The sequence below is a fragment of the Chenopodium quinoa genome, unplaced genomic scaffold, assembly GCF_001683475.1.
Source record: "Chenopodium quinoa cultivar QQ74 unplaced genomic scaffold, ASM168347v1, whole genome shotgun sequence".
Lineage (NCBI taxonomy): Eukaryota > Viridiplantae > Streptophyta > Magnoliopsida > Caryophyllales > Amaranthaceae > Chenopodium > Chenopodium quinoa.
In genome coordinates this window covers 762,292-782,107 of record NW_018744062.1, presented here as the reverse complement: position 1 = coordinate 782,107, position 19,816 = coordinate 762,292, and the positions used below count along the sequence as shown (strand labels likewise).

General features: G+C 32.3%; 1 protein-coding gene across 1 annotated transcript; it reads left to right on the top strand.

The window, feature by feature from the left end:
- The first annotated feature begins 17,382 nt into the window (after positions 1 to 17,382).
- Positions 17,383 to 19,591, top strand: LOC110690663 (40S ribosomal protein S26-1-like). The gene is made up of 5 exons (XM_021867517.1): positions 17,383 to 17,491; positions 17,594 to 17,686; positions 18,212 to 18,296; positions 18,407 to 18,537; positions 19,223 to 19,591. Exons 1-5 carry the CDS (start codon positions 17,489 to 17,491, stop codon positions 19,283 to 19,285), a joined length of 375 nt encoding a protein of 124 aa, XP_021723209.1. The 5' UTR covers positions 17,383 to 17,488; the 3' UTR covers positions 19,286 to 19,591.
- Positions 19,592 to 19,816: the final 225 nt, after the last annotated feature.

Sequence of the window (19,816 nt, the reverse complement as noted above, 5' to 3'; positions counted from 1 at the left end):
ATGATATGCATGGAACAAGTTAACGGGCACTAACATATAGTAGTGTACTACTCCGTAGTATTAAGGTGCCTTCATTGTTTCAGACACCAGAAATATGTTTCTGTTTTTTTTCTTTTTAATATTTTTTTCCCCTTGAATTCAACTCTTTTATTTGTGGCAATTGACTAATGTACCACTTAGCATTAGGCTTTTGTAGATAGACAAGATAGTATTAGATACCAACATGAAATGTCATTTTCTAGAGTCTTGATGATGACAAATAGCAATAGCAATATGGAAAAGTCAACATCATCTATATATGGTTAATTCTCTATTTGAGAATACTTCATCCATTTAATTTTTGACACGTTTTGCATTTTACTCTATTCAAATAAATAATTTACTTGACTAGCTAGTTTTGATGATTTATAATCTAGGCAAAAATATAAAATAAAATAAGTGACATCATATTAAATTCGCCTAAAATTGATTTGAGTGATTCTGGTCAACTTCTAGGGTTGTAGACCTATCAAATAAGTGATTCCTTATTATTCAAAATTAAAATTGCAATGCAAACTTCATATTATTCTAATAATGGCTTGTTTTCTTTCCATCAATCACTTAATTATATCATATATATCATTGCACAATTTTAATCAAGCTTTATCATAACTAATTAATGATAATAAACATCTAAATATAAATATTCACATTAATGTATAAGCAAAGCTAGGAGTACAAATATGATTAATTTTTAAATCATTTATGTTTTAGACAAGCTAAACACGTATATATAACTCTAATAATAAGGAGAGTAGCTAAATCCATCTTGACGACGGAAGAAAAAACCATTGCAAAATGAGCTTAGAGATATTATTGCATTATAAATTTATAATAGACTAATAAAACTATAACTTATTAATAAAAGTAACAACAATTGGGACTTATTACTAATTAAATCTATAAATCCCTAACAAAAACATTCAATGGAGGATTATACATATATGTTAGATTTTGTAAAACTTCTTAACCTCGAGTGTTTTTCATTGATTTATATATATAAGATTACAAAGATGAGTCTTAATCGTGTATGTTAGGAAATCTCACAAGATAATTATACAATAATATACACAAAATATATCTTCCTGAATAACTATCATAAATTCTATCACACCTCCGCAATCGTAGCGGGAGGAGGAGGAACGCTAAGACTGGATATCATGAAATCCAGGAATAGTTGTCAAGGTAGGCCTTTCGTAAAGATGTTTGCAAATTGATATCGAGTAGGAACGTGCAAGACTAAGACATGACCCAACCTTCTCTCTGCAACAACGTTTGCGATGCTCTATATTCTGCCTCTGCACTTGATCTAGATAAAGTAGATTGCCGCTTAAAAGACCAAGAAATGAGATTGTCTCCTAGAAAGCATCAGTATTCGAAAGTTGAAAATAAAGGAAACAGTCGCAAAAAAAAAACCCCCGAATTTTTAGTAGTGAACGACGAGTGTTAGGACACCTGCCCTGCTTTGTGACAGTACAATATAAGTGATCAAGTTCGTAGGAGCTGAAGGATGTAATGTAGCCTTTGATCAATGGAGCCCTAAATGTACCACAGGACGCATTTCAATGCATCATAATGTGCCTCTCTAGGGACATGCATGAATAAATAAACCTGTTGAACGACATAAGCAATATCAACTTGAGTAAAGGTGAGGTTTATAACTGGATCTACCCAACTAAAAGTTTAAGCTAATGATTGAGGTCTAGTAATATATTTTATACTCTATGATGTCTTCTCACAAGAGAGTTCGTTGGTATTGAATTGTGGGTGCAGCATGGGCCCTCCCACATGCCCTGCAACTTTCTATTCAACTTTGAAAGGAGAAAAGGTGGATGAAATTCAATTCGAACCCGAGATCTTTGTGTCACATGGCTCTGATACCATATTAACGGATCGGATCAACTCAACTAAAAGTTTAGGCGGATGGCTAAGGTCTAGGAATATATGTTATATATTCTATCAATATACATATTTTAAGTAGTAGGGTTTGAATACATAAAAGAGAAGAACATATCAAAAGAAGTGATATGTTCTCCATTACAATTAAACCAATGATATTGTATACCATTAAAATAATATGGTAGTCATTTTTCAAACGACTACTGTAAAATCATCCCAAATCTCGTTTACATCCATCACAGTCTTTTACAGTATTTAATTATTAATGTCCTTAGGGACTACCAACATAAATGGTATGTAGATAAGTTTTATACCATATAAAAATAAGGGTTGAGGGGCCTTTCCTCTTTGACTTGGAGTAGAATACTTAATGCCCATTAAATTTTGTCAAGTAAAAAATCTATTAGGATTTCACTAGCATGTTACTTTTTCTTTATTAATGCCTTCGATTCTCCATAACCAAACTTTTGAGGGTCCATTATCAATTGTTCATGCATTATCTTGCTCTTATTTTGTGTGGAATCGCACACATACTAAGTAAGAAGAGAATAAATCATCACCAAAATACTAAATTTACCGATATTTTATTTTTAATAAACTTTAGTTATTTTTTATTAATTATATTATGTTTATTATTTTTGAGAGAATTAAGGCGCAATCTCATATTGTCTTTAGGAGTTCATTATGAGTTGTGGAATGTGGTCAATGCATTATATAATGCAAGGTTTGTTCATTGTGTCGTCTTCTCAAAGATTCCTCGTATGAATTCTTTAAGATTACGTACCTTCATTTCATTTTAATTTTCTTGGTTTTAATTATGAAAAATGCTATACATAGCCCTAAGGGCTACATATAAGCATTTAATTTACTCTTGAAAATTGTTTAAATTTAGAAAATCATGACAAAAACACACTAATTACACCGATTTGCGTGTGTTTTTGTCATGAATTCCTAACTTTATACATTTTTCAAGAGTAAATTCAATGCTTATATATAGCCCTAAGGGCTATGTATAGCATTACCCTTTAATTATTCATATTTATATTATTTATACTTCTAGAGTTCTAGGTGTTCTCATATTTGTTTTTAAGAAGGTAACATTAAGATTGCATTCTACGTTTGATCATGTTGTCCCGTAATACATTGCCATCGTGGCATAGTTGGTTGAGCATGGCATTTTCAAACAACACACGACAATGTTCTATGATGGAAAAAAAAAAAGTTAAACACTTATTAAAATTAAGAGGCTAGTTCTCCTGTTGTCATTTGAGTTTAGAATGATAAAATGTAACTTCATTTGGTGTTATAAAGTGGAATCTCTTTATATGACGAGTGTGACCCAAATTTATATTTAACATTATAAGATGATATAAATAACTAGAAGTACAAGAAAATGCATGTGCTAATAATGGAAGAGGATATATCACCTTAGAAAGATACTCTGAAATTTTTTGGGAAGTTAGTGGGTGCATATTAAAAATTTTAAGAATAAACCTTCTACTACTATATATATATTGTACAAAGTAATAGATAAATGCATGTATATATATTTTTTTTTCTTCTTTTTTTAACATTCAACTCATAGTGTGTAGATAAAAGAAATAACTACTTTATATCCCATCTTAAATGAAAATTATACAAAGTATTAATCTACGCCTTACTTAATAATATCTATTTTATATCTACTCTAGGAAATATACTTAATTCTGTATAGTACAATGACACAATCATTCCATTTTTTTTCTCCATTCTAACAAATCCCACTTTGAACTATGATATAAAGAATTATACTACATTTACAAATAGAATTAAAAGTTATCAAATACAAAGTACCTATAATTTGGATCAAAAAATATTATAGTTTAACGAGGGAGCTCTAGCTTATTTTCATGATAAACAAAAATCGTTTATCTAGCTAGTGGCATTTTTGTAAATCAATCAACAAAATATCTCAGTCAGTATGACATTTTCGTAAATAAATCAACATTAGTGGGACTCTCGCATTTAATAAAAGTTGTTGATTTATTTATAGAATTGCACTAGCTAGATAAACACTTTTTTGTTTACTATGAATATATATAAACTTGAGTTTTCTCTAGTTTGACTAAGTCACAATCACTGTAAATGCAATCAAACAATTCAATAAGGAGTCATTCCTTGTCTCGGTGAAATGTTTTCAACTTGTCATATATAGTAGACTTCCTCGTTTTTTTTAGTTGCAAATTTGCAATGCTTCGACTTAATTACATTTTTGTTGATTTATAACAATTCAGTCATAAATATATGCGTGTAATCTATCAATGGATAACAATTATATAAGTTGTAATTTATTAAACTACATTAAAACGAATCTAACAAAATATCCCACGTGGTACAATATGTCAATATTATCAATAGCTTAGTTTAAAACATTAAAACTAAAAAACAGGAAAAGTGTTTCATTTCATATGTACTTTTTCCCCTTTGTTTAAGTTTAACGATAAGCATCATATCAAAAATTGATTTACCATTTGGCCCAACATCACACAAGTGATATATACATGTAGTTTTCATAAATTTCATCTCTTAACTGCTTGGCCAAAAGCAAGTTGACTAATGTAAGAAGGCCCATTGGTACTATCTTTAGTTCTTTTATCTTATCTTGTCTATTTTTTGACAACACTTTACTTGGCAGTTGGCTCTTAATAATATTTTTATGGCCGTTTAGACCACCTTTTCATCTTTTTCAGTAAAAAAATGTGGGTGATATAGTGATACTTATGATTTGAACTTCTTCTCCAATAGAAAAATTGCACTTTATAATTATTTTGCAATTCAAGTTACATTTTACAAAGTTGGTGTTTAGGGGAGGAGGAGACATTAATGAACTATGAATGGATAGGAAACTAGTAACATGATATCTTCTCCATTTTCTCCATTTCCTTTAGAAAATGGATGGTTAGTTTTCTAATGAAGGGTTTGAATAGACATGATGAAATGCAAAAGTAGGTTTTTTATACCTCAGGTGTCATAATATGAATAAAGACAGGTAAAAAAACCGGAAAAAAAATGAAGTTAAATAAAGCAATAAAATATCGACTATATAGAAAATTAAAAAAAAGAAATCAAGGTTAGTATGAGAACATGTCAAGATCATGTAAAATCCACACGAAGAAATTAAAGAGGTCACTACAAAGCATCACCATTCTTTCGCGAACCCTTTTGAATAAACCCTTGCACCTTAAGAATAATGTCACATAATACGTGACATACTTGTCAATTTGTTTGTTAGTTTTACTTTCTTTTCAAAAGAAAATAGAATTAGTTACCATTCCTCAAGCGAGCAATAAATCTCCAAACTCACAAAATATTTTGATCCCTTACCCAATTGGTGATGTTTTTATTTGGAGTATATCAACATCAATAAGTACATTACAACCAACATAAAAAAGTACACAAATGTTGTGAAAGAGAATAAAAGTCTTAATCTAGACATTGTTCCTTAGCTTCTAGTCTTTTACAACTAATACGAGTCTTGAACGTATTTTAAAAAGCCCTATCTTTGAATTACCTAACCTTCAATTTTACCTCCTCTCTCTGTTCATTTTAATCCTTAATATGTACACATACAAAATGTTAAATAATGATAATTTAAATTAAATTTATGAGAGTAGATCACAATGGCATTCATTTTGAGGAAGCTTTCAATGTAACATGATTAATAAATTCAATGTATTTCATCATTTTATTATAAGGAAATGTGTCTAACTGGTCTAGAATCTGTTAAGATTATTCAACCCACCTCAGTTTAATAGGCAACACCTCTTGTGAGTTAGGATTGATAAGGAAAGAGCAAGTAAGACATTTCTCAGTTTCTCACCCCCAAAATATTGACAGATCCTGTATGAAGTTTGATTCTATAACTTATTTTTAAGGTTGTTTCTGTCTGGATCCGATTACCCGAGAACTTGAGTCCGAGATCCTGATACTCTTATCGGCAAGCGCTGAGAACCTACACAATGAACAGAGGTTAGCTAGCCCCGGGGTGATCCGGGGATAACCACTCTGATGATAAAGTTAGAATGTGTTTAAGAAGAGAAGTAAGAGAGAGAAAGTTGATCGAAAAGAGAGAGAGAGAGAGTAATAAATGCTAACCTCATTAATGAAGCTTAACCTACTATTTATAATAATCCTCGTGACAGGTGGCTGCATGGCATGCAGACCACCTTGCGCCAAAGTGTCAAATTACTGATGACACGTGCCACTTGCTGACAAGCTGATATGTATGCCGATTTCACAAATACCAATATGTCCAAGAGTAGCTAATAATCCGAACCCGGCTAAGAAACCGGCCCATAAACCCCTTATCGGCCTAATATCAGTATCCTCCCATACAAAGGCTATGAGATACAAATCTTATCGTTAATTAGACCAAGTAATTCTTGGTATATATTCATTAAAATGATAAGATCAAAGTGCTTATCTTATCTTTGCCAACCTAAACTTATTGTATGCGTTGTGGTTACAATTATGGGCACAATTGAGACACTGTAGTAAAAGTATATTAGCTGAATTTATTTATTAGTTAGTGGGCAAACTTTTCTTGCTTGTACAGTCAATAGTAAAGTAAAAGCTACTGATGGATCAAAGTTAAATTATTTGTTAGTATTTGTTAATACAATCTCATATTCTCTTTGTCACAAAAAGAAGCTAAATATATTTATTACACTTGTTAATACTAAATAATTTAATATACAACCACATGAGATGTACGTGTCTTAACTCCTTGTGACGAATATAGTTTATAATCCTGGCCTTTGGAGTATTTCAGCTTAGGGTTGGTTACACAGGATTGTCCGGAGCTCCAGATTGGACTAGGTTCATATGAGGTCCGGTCAAACGATGAACAACAAATTAAAGGCGCATAACAACCGGACTAGGTTCATATGAGGTCCGATCAAACGATGAACAACAAAGGCGCAAAACAACCGGACTAGGTTCATATAATGTCCAATCAAACGATGAACAACAAAGGCGTATAACAAAAAATTTGCTTGAATTGAGAAACATACATACACCGCGTATATGAATAATTGTGAGATTATTTGAGTGCGTGACAAAATCATTGGTGTATTCACCGTTTTATTTTATTGCTCTCTTTCTAAATTTTGTGAGACCATCTTACCCTATAATTTCTAAGGCTTCATTTGTTTTGAAGGAAAACAATTGTCATGGAAAATCACTTTTCAAGGAAATAAAACAATTTTCAATAGAAACCATGATTTTGAAGAAAATTTTTCTTTGTTTGTTTGATTATAGGAAACCTTATTAGGTGATTTTAAGATGGTAAGACGGTCTTATTTATAAATTTGTACTTATGGAGAAACGTGTTTCATCACGAGTATTGGAATCTTTATCTTCTTATTATGAGTAATGTTGTCTCAAAATAGGAGATTGCATTGTGCGGAAGTTAGGAGACCAGCTTATATATAACGCTATTGTGCTATCATATTGATACGGATTATATATAAGATATGCTAAGGATGTTATAATTTCCAAATATGTCACAGTCACAGGCATTTATATGAATATAGTTACATACTGTTAATTCATGCTGTTCATATAAAAAATGCTTCCAGAATTTCTTCACAGTTGTTGATAATGGCGGACCAAATTAGTGAGTACCATGATATTTGATTAGTATCTCCAATATCTATCTCACTATGACGGACATTATTCGACATTGACTCGATCTGTTGTAAATTTCCTAATTTGTGCATGTCGTTTGTACCTATTTTTAAGTAGTCGCATCCTTGCGGGGTACATTAGATCGTGGTTTTTATCTAGATCACTCAAACGCCTTTAAAATGATCTATACTGATTACCTTATTTGAATTACACCATTTAAATTTTAAGAATATCGGGAATTATAAGGTGATTAATGGCTTTATTATATTATGAATTGAATTTAACTAACAAACTCATCCTAAAAATTACTTCTACATGTCAACTACGTACACCAACAATTACATTATGCCATTATTTACACCTGGAGCAATTATAAGTCAATAGAGTATGGACTACTTGCTTGATTATGTGTGACCCAAACTAACACGAAACCAAATTGAGCAACATACTAAGCTACTCAAATATGAAGTATGAGTCAATGTGTAAAATACATGACCCAATTTATAAGACATGTTTTCAACCTTCTACACCTATTGTACTGTCAAGCATAGTATGTCAAGCATATATATTACTATTTTTACCATTAATATCTTCTAATTACATTTTAGGAAATTTTGTGAAAAACTACCTATTATAGTTCAGAATTTGCGAGAAACTACCTATTAAAAAAAATGTTGTAATTGACTACCTAATTTTCGAAAAATGTTGTAATTTACTACCTTACGCCGGCTTATGAAGGAGTTTGACCAAAGTTCTCCGGTGTTGACTTGGTTACGTGACCATCACGTGACACTTAATGACCCTTTTCTTTCACCAAGTGTCACGTGACCAAGTCAACGCCGGAGAATTTTGGTCAAACTCCTTCATAATCCGGCGTAAAGGTAGTAAATTACAACATTTTTAAAAAATTAGGTAGTCAATTACAACATTTTTTTTAATAGGTAGTTTCTCGCAAATTCTGGACTATAATAGGTAGTTTTTCACAAAATTTCCTACATTTTAATTTTTAGATTATGTGTTTGATAAGCGAATAATATAGACAACAACATATAAAATGTAAAATTGAGAAACAGCGTAGAAAAATAGATGAGATGAGCACTCAGGTATATACGTGATTCGGCAGGGGCGAAGCCAGGATTTTCAAGTCCCGGGGGCCGAACTTATTAGACAAAAGATAGATGGAAAAAAATTAAAGTGTACTAATATTTTATTGTCACCAAAAAACATTAGTTAAATCGTACTCGATGATTTTTCATAGTAGCAAAATCATCAATCAAAGATTAAACACTAAAATCTACGACAATCTCTTTTTCTATGTATACAACCAAAACATCTCTAAGAAAATCATCTTCCTTTTTACACCTTAGTTGAATTTTGACGATATTCATTGCAGAAAAGACCGTTTTCTTGTTGAATATTAACTTTTTGTAAAAAAAAATTGCCTTTAAAGTGGAACCCTCCTCTTGTTGATTATTAACATTTATTGTAAAAAAAAATCTATATCAATACAAAAACTACAATTCTCAAATTAAGTAGAATATAACCCTAAAATTTGGTCCTAAATGTCCATTCAATAAATTAAAAATTACCCAAAATTATTAAATAAATAAACATATTAAGCAAGTAAACAATTATCATGTAAATAGCACAAAGAAATTTAATAATTGAATGACATAACATAATTTTTAAAAATTAATCAAAAAGAAGAATTTTTTTTTAAAAAAAACCCGATTATTCGAACCCAGCCCACTTGGAAAAATAAAACTTTACACAACCAACATGACACGGTATATTTATTGTTATATTTGTGTCTTGAATATTACATATACTAATTTTAAGGGGGGCCATAAACTATAATATATGGGCAGCAAATCTGGGTCGGGGAGGCCGGGCCTCCACCAGCCCCCCTTCCCTTCGCCCTTGTGATTCGGTCAACATGACCTATGGATTCACGGAGTAAGGGATAATATTTTCTTAATAGCTTTCATGGAGGATAAACAAGAGAAATTAAACAAAGGAGATACTACACTCTCCATCTCACAAAATCTTAAAGTGGAGTTACATACAGGTTTAAATTGGCTAAACTAATAAATATGACCACCTAAGCGCTTAATAATTGTCCACCCAGGGGTTGCTTATATATTATAAGGAAACCCTAAATTATTTCCCAATGATATCGTCATAAGACTCATAAGCATACCTAAAAATAGGTTGCAAAAATGTCTTTACTTGACTAGGCACGGACGTGCTATGTAGGGCACGTCCATATACCTTCCCCATGCAGCTTCGACAGTCTTTCGTCAGCTTCGACAGTCTTTCGTAAAACGGTTATAACTTTATCGTATTTTATCGGAATTGGGCATGTGACCTCCGTTGAAAAGCTCTTGAAACAAGCTATCACCTCCAACTAGAATCATCTTAAGATTACTTTTGGATTAAGAGATATATGCATTTGAAGTTGGCCCTCTGCCATTTCACTAGATTTCAAGTACAATTAACACATATCATACATAACTTTGAAAAGAAAGTATGTAACAATCAAATTAAAGGAAAATTTGTCAAAAATAACACCACCTTTGGGCGGTCTTTCCATAATAGCACCACCTTTTGATTATTCCAGAATAACATCACCTTTCACATGCATTTGCCAAAAATAAAAAAAATCTAGTTGATAACCTGGTTTACAGGTTACCTATGACACGTGTCACAATCTCATTGGTTAATTATTTTTATTTTTAATTTTGATTTTAAAAATAAAAGAAAATCATAAAAAACAGGAAAATTTGTCAAGAATAAAACGACCTTTCAGTGGTCTTCCAAAAATAAAACGACCTTTTGATTATTCCGGAATAAAACGACCTTTGACATGGATCTGCTCAAAATAGGATAAAAAACCGATTACCTGTTTTAAAGGTTAACTAGGACACGTGTAGCATATTGATTGCTTAGGATTTTTTATTTTAATTTTCAAATTTTCTTTTAAATAAAATACTTTAATTTAATTAAAACTTAATAAAAAAAAAAAACCCTCCCCTCTTGGCAATTCCGTTCAAGCCCTTCCCCATTTCAACCACATCCCCTGTTCTCCGTGCAACGCCCCCTAACCTCACGCTTCCCCATAACAACAAATGGTTTTATTGGTTGTTGGTCATGAAAGGATGGAGATGTAGGGATGTGTTAAGGGCGGTTACAGCTAGGAAATCGATTCCGATAAGTAACTGTTGGGAGTTTCTGTTGGCGGTGGCTGGTGGGAACGTTTCGTTGGGGGAGTTTGTTGAGAGTTGAGGGTTTCGACCGAGATTTTGGGGGCAAGGGTGGGATTCGGTTGGGCTGTCGGAGTTGTGGGAGCTACTGGTGGATTTTGGTGCCGGTGGTCGTGGGTAATTGGGTGGTAGTTGAGGACTTGAGGGCTGGGGTTTTGGCGGAGCTTGTGGGTGGAGGGTGGAGGTGACGGTGGTGGCTGGGCACTGATGGGTGGAGCTGATGTTTTTTTTTTTTTTTTTTTGATAAAATTATTTTTTATAAGAAAATGTAAAAATAAAAAATAAATAATTAAATTGACCAATCAGATGACGACACGTGTCACAATTAACCTATCAAACAAGTTACCAACCGGTTACGTCCTATTTTGAGCAAATTCATGTCAAAGGTCGTTTTATTCCAGAATAATCAAAAGGTCGTTTTATTTTTGGAAGACCGCTGAAAGGTCGTTTTATTCTTGACAATTTTTCCTAAAAAATAATTTTAAAAAAACCTTAAATTTTTTTTTTTTTAATAAAAAAACACCACCCTTCCAACCCAGCCCCCCTCCACTGCCCTGTCCCCCTCTACCGGAAAAAACCAGCCTCCCCCAACCTAGCCCCCATCCGCGGCCTCCCACGACCCTCCCCATTTCCTCCATTTTCGCTCAAGAGTTAAAGTAGGCGCACGACCCTCCCCTTCCCTTCCTCACCCGATTGAAGTCGTACTCTAAATTCTCCATTGAAGCAGCTTATTCGCGTTATGTTCTCCATTGAAGTAGGCGCATCAACCATGTCGTCAAATTGAAGCTTCAATTTGACAATTAAGGGTATTTTTTGCTTTTTTCTGGAATTTGAAAATCAGAAAAGGGGATTGAAGAGGTGCCGGAAAGGGGTTGGGAAAGGGAGGAGGGTGCCGAAAAGGGGGTCAGGAAGGGGAGGGGTGCCGGAAATTGGGAAGATGGTCAGGGAGAAGGTGATTTTAGGTGGGTGGTCTTGGTGGGGGGGGGGGGGGGTGGTCTGGTGGATGCCGGTGAAAGGGGTGGGCAGGGAGGATGGGAATGTGGAAGAGGGGATTTATTTATTTATTTTTAATATTTTTTAAATGTTTAGGTTTAATAGGTTTTTTTCTAAAATCAAAAATATAAAAATATAAACCAACCACTCATATTGGGACACTTGTTCTAGAATTACCAGTAAAATAGGTTATCGATTTTTTGTTTTATTTTTGGTAAATGCATGTGAAAGGTGGTGTTATTCTGGAATAATCAAAAGGTGGTGCTATTATGGGAAGACCGCCCAAAGGTGGTGTTATTTTTGACAAATTTTCCTCAAATTAAATTCTAAAATGTAATTCTATCACTTAAAGATCAATATAACTTTTATAAATTATCGCCATTTAATCAAAAACACCTAGTTTCCCCTCTTCTAAATCAAAGTTAGCAAATGTTGTACTCCTATCATTTTTGCACAAGGATAGAACTCCGAATTTAATTTGAGACCCATCATCATAGCCTTAAGATAACTAACTAACTACACGATTACTCATATACTTGTATTACATAATTAATTTTATTTTTTCATTATTTAATTTGTCATGTTAAAGAAAGAATATACTCTTAAGTATATTACATTACAAAAACACCTAAAAATAAACCTGAAGGTACCATATATGTACGGCGTGCAAATTAAAAACAAAATTGGAGCTTTCCACTCTAAGTGTGCATGTCCAATAAATAGCTCTTAACATGATAAAACAAGAACAATAGGACAAGAATTTATTCTTTTTTTTTTTGGAATTTATTTTTTTTCAAAAGTGAACAGTAGAAAGTAATTTTCTTTATTTATATATATTCTTTTATTTATTTATTTATATAGTTATTTATTGTTAAAAAAGTACAGATTACTATTGTGGTTTATGAAGAAAAGGAAAATGAATCACATAAATGAATTTGATGTGATCGTTTAACGATATGATGCAAAGTGATCAAAGTTTCACTAATAATAATAGTAAGTAACTAGGCCACTATTTAAGAACAATTTAGCCCTCCCTTTTAGAGCTTATTCTGCCATGTACATGAATTATTGTACGTCCATGCAATGCATGCATCTTGACTAGTAATAAGCATTGTAAAATTTGAATAACAAATTATGATGTATAAGGTACGGATTTATAGTAGCTTAAAATGGATTTTTTTGTACACTTAGGGTATATTCCGATTTACTGAACTGAACTGATTGGAGCTGAAGTGAACTGAATTGAAATCCATATCTTGGCTCTGCATTAACAAATACTTGTACTATACAAAATATTTCAAAGATTGTGAACATTACACAACACATAGCTAGTTGTTATTTATTTATCTATTTTAAAATTCATTCAACTACAAAAATGACCTTACATTAATGTATGATTGGAGGTAGGTATGCTTGCAATCTTATATGTTAATAGGTTTTGATCCATCTATAATTCTATGTATATTCAAGATAAAGATTTGCATTATGCATGATGCCCAATATCTAAAAAAAAAAAATAGACAACGTATAGGAATAAAAAAGATATATAGGATTAAAAAAAAAAAAACCCTTTCGTCCGATATTATAGTTCTTGTTTTTTTATTTTGGAGACCTAAAATATTGTTCTTGTTTCTATATTTGGATATTAGATAAAAACTATTATACCTTTTTTTTAAAAAAAACTTTATTCATTGTAATTCTTAAACTACCCTTAAAATTTCCAAATGCTTTGTACTTTTTTCCATTTTATCTCTCTAACTTTTATCTATAATTATACTTTTCACTTTTTTATGCAATTCATTCACTTTCTCCTTTCTAACTTTTGTCAACAATTGTACTTTTCATCTTTTTTTTTTTATTTTTTTTTATTTTTTTCATGTAGTTTATTCACTTTATCCTCCCATTATTTAAATAAAAAACATACTAAACAGGAATTATATAACTACGTACGGAGTATATATTGGGACGAAGGAAGCGTATTGATTTGTGTAAATGCAATTTTGTGTAGTATATAGGATATACAACTACACAATCCAAAATTTATTAATAATTTATGTCCTAAAAAATGGTATACTACTTGCCACATATATTACATGATTGTCAACTTGTCAACTTCAGTATGGGCAGTTCACTTCATGTGGATGAAAATATTATATAGTCTACAAAAAACTTTATAACTTGTGTAATGAAAAGTAGAAATTTTGAATGATATAGTTTGTATATAGGATGTCACTTGCTACCTTTTTAGTGCTTCCTATAGAGGTGCAAGTGTGTTTTTGGGTCAATTTCATGCTCATCACCCATCGTGGCTTTGACATGTTTATTTGGTTGTCCAGAATCTCGGCGAAAAGGTGAGGCTTCAAAGAAGAGATAATCCCCATTTCTAAAAGTTTTCTTTATTTTAATATTTATTAATGACAAGCCACAATAATATACGGTTTTAATACAGTAAAATACTTCTTCTTTTTAAATTTACTTGCAACACACCATTTCGCCATGAATTTTAAGGAGACCTATTTCCATTGTCTTATTGAATGGCAATACCATTTCCATTCTCTTATTGAATGGCTTAGCTCACCTATTTTGCAATAATGCATGTTTGGGTCATTTTGAAATTTGCTACAGTATAGTATACAGTAACTAACCATACTTAACAAGCGTTATATGGCAAACTAACGACTATTCTACTTGGCACAAACTTGGCGTCCAAAATTTTGGTCTAATAGAGCAATTACAAGTTGTAGTGAGCTGTCAAAATACTTGAACTAAAGGGCACGCACGTTATTCTCACTTATTTAGAATTCATGCCATCAGATAAACGAATTTTGCAAATCTGATCTGGGGCATGAACTTGTATTTGTCGCTTTAAGGAAGATATAAGATTAGGTAACGGATAAATTAATTGATATAGTTTGGCACATAATAATTAAAAAAGTGTTAAGTTCTAAAATTATAGTTTTATTTAAGTTTTATACAATAGCTTAATTCGTCCATTTACCTTTTCAAATTACTTTTTTTAAATAATGTGTTAAAAGGTGTGTTGTAAATATAAGAAATAGAGGAAGTATTCGACTTGTTATTTTGACTTTTGGCTAAAAACTCATTGTCAATGATATAATATTATTTAATTAGGAATGAGGAATTTATAGTCATTGCAATTGTTGCATTCTTGATTTTCTTAGGGAAAAGTGGTCACCATTATTATTGCTAGCTAATTAAGAAATTCAACTTTTCATCCAACATAATAGAGGCACTTGTTTACTTAGCCTCTTTCATATTAGTGGAGATTTGCTCGTGGAAGTTCTACTTCATTAATGTGATCAACTAAATTATGATTAACATTTCCATTATCGTGAAAGTTTTAGAAATTACAACTTCTTAAGTTATATATGTGATACTATAAGTTCCAATTTATGACTAATGGAGTAATGGGTGCGTACTATGAATGTTTTCGTGCGTGTTTGTTCATAGTGTTAATGACAATTACACATACAAAAAATTCGATTAACTTTTCATATTCATTATGCTCCGTAATATTTTTATCCTAGACGAAAATTGATTACCAAATCTCCTTCGAAATCCTAGTAATAATAATAAGTGGGTAGAAGTTTCTACACATACAAAAAATTTATTTTTTGTTGATTTTAAAAAGGGTTTTACCTTGTAACTTCGAATGAAATCAAGGGTTTTTAATCCCTATCAATTATGATTTCAAGGAGCGAAAAAAAAAAACACTAGGATTCTTTTATCCTCCATTCTAATTCTCACCAGACAAAGACTACTTAGGGCCTGTTCACATTTACTTAATTTCAGTTCAATTCAGCTCTAATCAGTTCAGTTCAGTTCAGTTTCTAATTTTCTTCTCTTATAAAATATTCATTTCAGCTCAGTTCAGTTCTATTCAATTCAGTTCAGCTCCAATCATTTCATTTCAGTTCAGTAAATGTGAACAGACCCTTAGTATAAAACAGCAAGAGGCCAGATTTATAATACAGTATCAGTAGATTCGACAAATCAAGCTTCCACCATTAGTTGTTTTTGTCGTGATCCATGATTACGTTATTAATCTTGATTAATTTATAAGTAATTAAAGTATATTTTTAGAGGAATCTGCAGGAAAAAGTCCGTACATACAGTTACATATACACTAGAACTCTAAAGTCTAAAGAGTCACCAGCAAATAATACGATAATTAAAAAGGGTTGGATCGTCTGTAAGCTCACGGAGAGTATGAAGAGTCAAGTAATTAATTATTTCATGACCTCAAAATTAAGAACAATGAAGATCCACTATTCCACCCTTCCATTTTTAATTTATGGAATTGAAGCTAATATAATTATTATCATAATTGAATAACTACCCACACTTTAATAATTAAAGATACCATGATATAAATGTTTTTAAATTTAAATCAATTAAGTATAATGCTGTTATACCAAGTACATTTGTTGCTCTATTAGTGGACTGGCTAGTAACCAAGACCTTAAATTGAATTCCGTCTGATACAATTTCCCTACATGTCAATCTATATACCAAATAAAAACAATACTATAAATATACATGTCATACCTAAATACAATACAATTTTGCTCAACATTATAATCATCCTTACAACAGTTATATAGCTATTCTAATCCTTCATCATCAATCATTCAATCTTAGTAATGTAACTAGTACTACGTACGAAGTATGTTATATACTTATATATGCTTATACTTTCACGGATAAATGAAAAGATGATTAAGGAAGACATGATATATGGTACGTGTATGTGTTTGATTCAATTTATATTTTGCCTTTGCCCCATGAAAAATGTTGTTGCAGTTTCACATGTTTCTGCTCACCTATAGCTAAAACGGACAAGTAACTCATTTCGACCATGTCAATTCGATCTGGTATTGTTGTTGAGTCAATCAAGTTAAGTTCCCATCTAATTCTAATCAGATACAAACTATTGTTCATTCATATGTTTATGAAAACAACTACGAAGTACAAATCTCAGTCTTACAATTTTCAAACGAGGTTGATTTAACCTTAGTCTTACAAATTTCAATCGAGGTTCCCACAAGTCGTGTCAATTTTGTTAATTCTACCTATTTCTTACGAGTAGGGCTGTACATCAGTTCGAAACCAGATTGGACCGGGATCAGAATCTTTGAGGACCGGAAATTAGACCAAAATTGTCCACTCCAGTTCCGGTCTAAACCTAAAAAGTAGGTCTGGTTCGGTTTTGGACTGAACAAACAGGATCTGAAACTAGAAATCCCCTACTTTTAAAAATCGGGAGCTGCACCTGAATCTACGGGACCGGTCTGGTCCAGTTCAAACAAGTTCGGTTTAGGTCGGGTTTCAGGTCCGGGTCTAGAAGTGAACACCCCTACGAAATAACGAAACCATAAATGCAAAAGCTAATCCAATTTTTACCACTACTCTCACAAATTTACAAACTGGGCTTAATTAGCCCAGCCCAAAACATTCGTAACCCAATCTCCAAAATCCAATCCACCACTTCATCATAAAACACAACCTCTTCCCATATTCCTTCTTCATTCAAAAACCCTAAATAAATTTGCTCAGCCGTTGAGTATTCAGATCGGTATTGTTAGGGTTTTGAAGCTTTCATCGCCATGGTTCGTCATTTTTCCATTTTCTCTCTCCTAATTTTCTGTTGATTTTAATCGTCGTTTGTATTTTCATTGATTTCTTTCTCAATTGTTTTTTCTGTGATTCAGACGTTCAAGAGGAGAAATGGAGGTCGCAACAAACACGGCCGTGGTCATGTCAATTTCATTCGCTGCTCCAACTGCGGCAAATGCTGCCCTAAGGTCTTCTTTTATAATTTCACTAATTTTGTTCTTAATTTTGATGTTAATTATACTACTTTCAGTTGTTATTTTATTTTTATTTTTTTGTATAAAAGCTCTCCAATTTTATGTGTTATTATATAATGCTAAGATTTAGTTCGATATTGTGCTTTTTTAGATGATTTAATTATTGAAATTTTGGCTTGTTTGATCCAAAGATTATATTTTTTGGGCATGTTAATTTAATTTTATTCATGTTAGTAAGTTGCATTAGTTATGAAACTGTTTCGATTTCATTGATAATATTTTGAGATTTTATAATGATTATATGGACATCTTGAACTAGTTAAGCAATTTTTTATTTTAGTTTTTACATTCTTGCGGATGTTTCCTTGTGACGATTCATGTTAGCCGACCCCAAATCATGTTAGCCGACCCCAAATCATGTTAGGACTAAGTCTTTGTTGTTGTTGTATTGCGAATTTAAGTAATGGTCATGATTTTGAAGTTAATGTCTTTTTGAAATTCTGTTTTTTGTTGTTAAAGGACAAGGCAATCAAGAGATTCCTTGTGAGGAACATTGTGGAGCAAGCTGCTGTTAGGGATGTCCAGGAAGCTTGTGTTTATGATGGTAATAATTTTGTGTTGATGTCGTTCATATGTGCCGGTTTTTCATCTTTTTGCTGATACTTCCCCTTCTGAGGAATGGACTAAATGTGAATTTTGATGTATGTATTTTAGGTTACACTCTTCCTAAGCTCTACACCAAGATGCAATACTGTGTCTCCTGTGCTATTCACTCACATGTTGTCAGAGTTCGATCACGTGAGAAGAGAAGAGTCCGTGAGCCACCACAGCGTTACAGACGCAAGGTATTGTCTCTAGTCGACTGAGTATTTAACCCTGAATAGTTTAGTCACTGCAAACTGCTTGAATCTTGTTGATGTACTGAATTGTTCTACACTACATGACCCTATTCTGAAATTCCTTGTTCATAGTGTTTATGTTAGTGCTTGAATCCTAATTCTTACATGTTCGGTCATATTTTGCACCCTGCATGTAAGATATGACTGTATTAATCAAGTCCTGAACCATCACATGCTCTTCTTTAGGCTGTATAGCTTGTGTTGATGTGGCTGTTAGAATTTAGATAAATAGGTTTAATGCTTCCTTGCTTTCCTAGTGCAGTCGCAGTCCAATTTTATACGAGTATTGTTTTAGGAGCTAGGAGGGTTGATATGTTTGTGTAACTTTTCAGTTTGTTATATTGGTTTTATCCCCCTATCTGATGGGTGCTGGGCAATTGTAGAAACAAGGATGGATTATATGTTTTTTTTTTAAAAAAAAAAACCTTAAATCTGTTCTTTAATAAACACGCCTTAGCTGGTGAACTCCTGTTTTATTACTGTATAACGTAAATTGATATAACTTGAAACCTCATTCCCCTGCGGTCTGCCGCCAAAGTTTTATGGTGGTGTTTGCCCATGTCTTTTTTTAATGGTAGTAGTTTTGTAGAATTTGGAAGATGAATAACATATGTTTCTTTTCATTGATCAGGAGGATACACCTAAGCCTGGTCAAGCACCAGCTCGCCCTGGTGCACCACCTGCTAGAACTTGAGCAATGTTTGTCTCCTGAGATCTTGTGTGAACAGTTGATTCTAGAAATTCATGTCTAATGCTTTCAGCTGACAGTTTTGCAATGAGTTCAGCATTACGTTACTTGTTTTGTTGTTAGTTTTAAACTAGTTCCCGGTTTTGGGCTTTTTTTTGTACTTCTGAAAGACTAATTTTCATTCATAATTTTTTCTGGCTCTTTGGCCTATTTTGTTTATCATTCCTTTTTAGAAACTTACATCAAATATAGAGGCCTATTGGCGTATTTCATTGCAGTAGTCTTATGAAAACAATGCCTATCTTTGACAAATACAGAGGCCTATATAGAGCTAATGTGAAATTCATAATTGAAAATTTAAGCTCTCAATTATCGGAAATGACCTCAATTAATTATTGTCTACTATTTAGAAAACATATAGTTATACTACATGAACGTGTAATGCTTATGCATAAGTACATTTATTCGGCTATTCCTTGATGCAGTGATGAAATGATAATTCATATTAGCAAGGCTGTTAGGGATAGTGGCGTTCTT

Bases quoted from the DNA above. Each gene is read 5' to 3' on its own strand.
- LOC110690663 (XM_021867517.1), top strand. The intron at 18,297-18,406 runs GTAATAATTTTG...TATGTATTTTAG, and splicing joins GGAAGCTTGTGTTTATGATG to GTTACACTCTTCCTAAGCTC. The intron at 18,538-19,222 runs GTATTGTCTCTA...TTCATTGATCAG, and splicing joins CACAGCGTTACAGACGCAAG to GAGGATACACCTAAGCCTGG.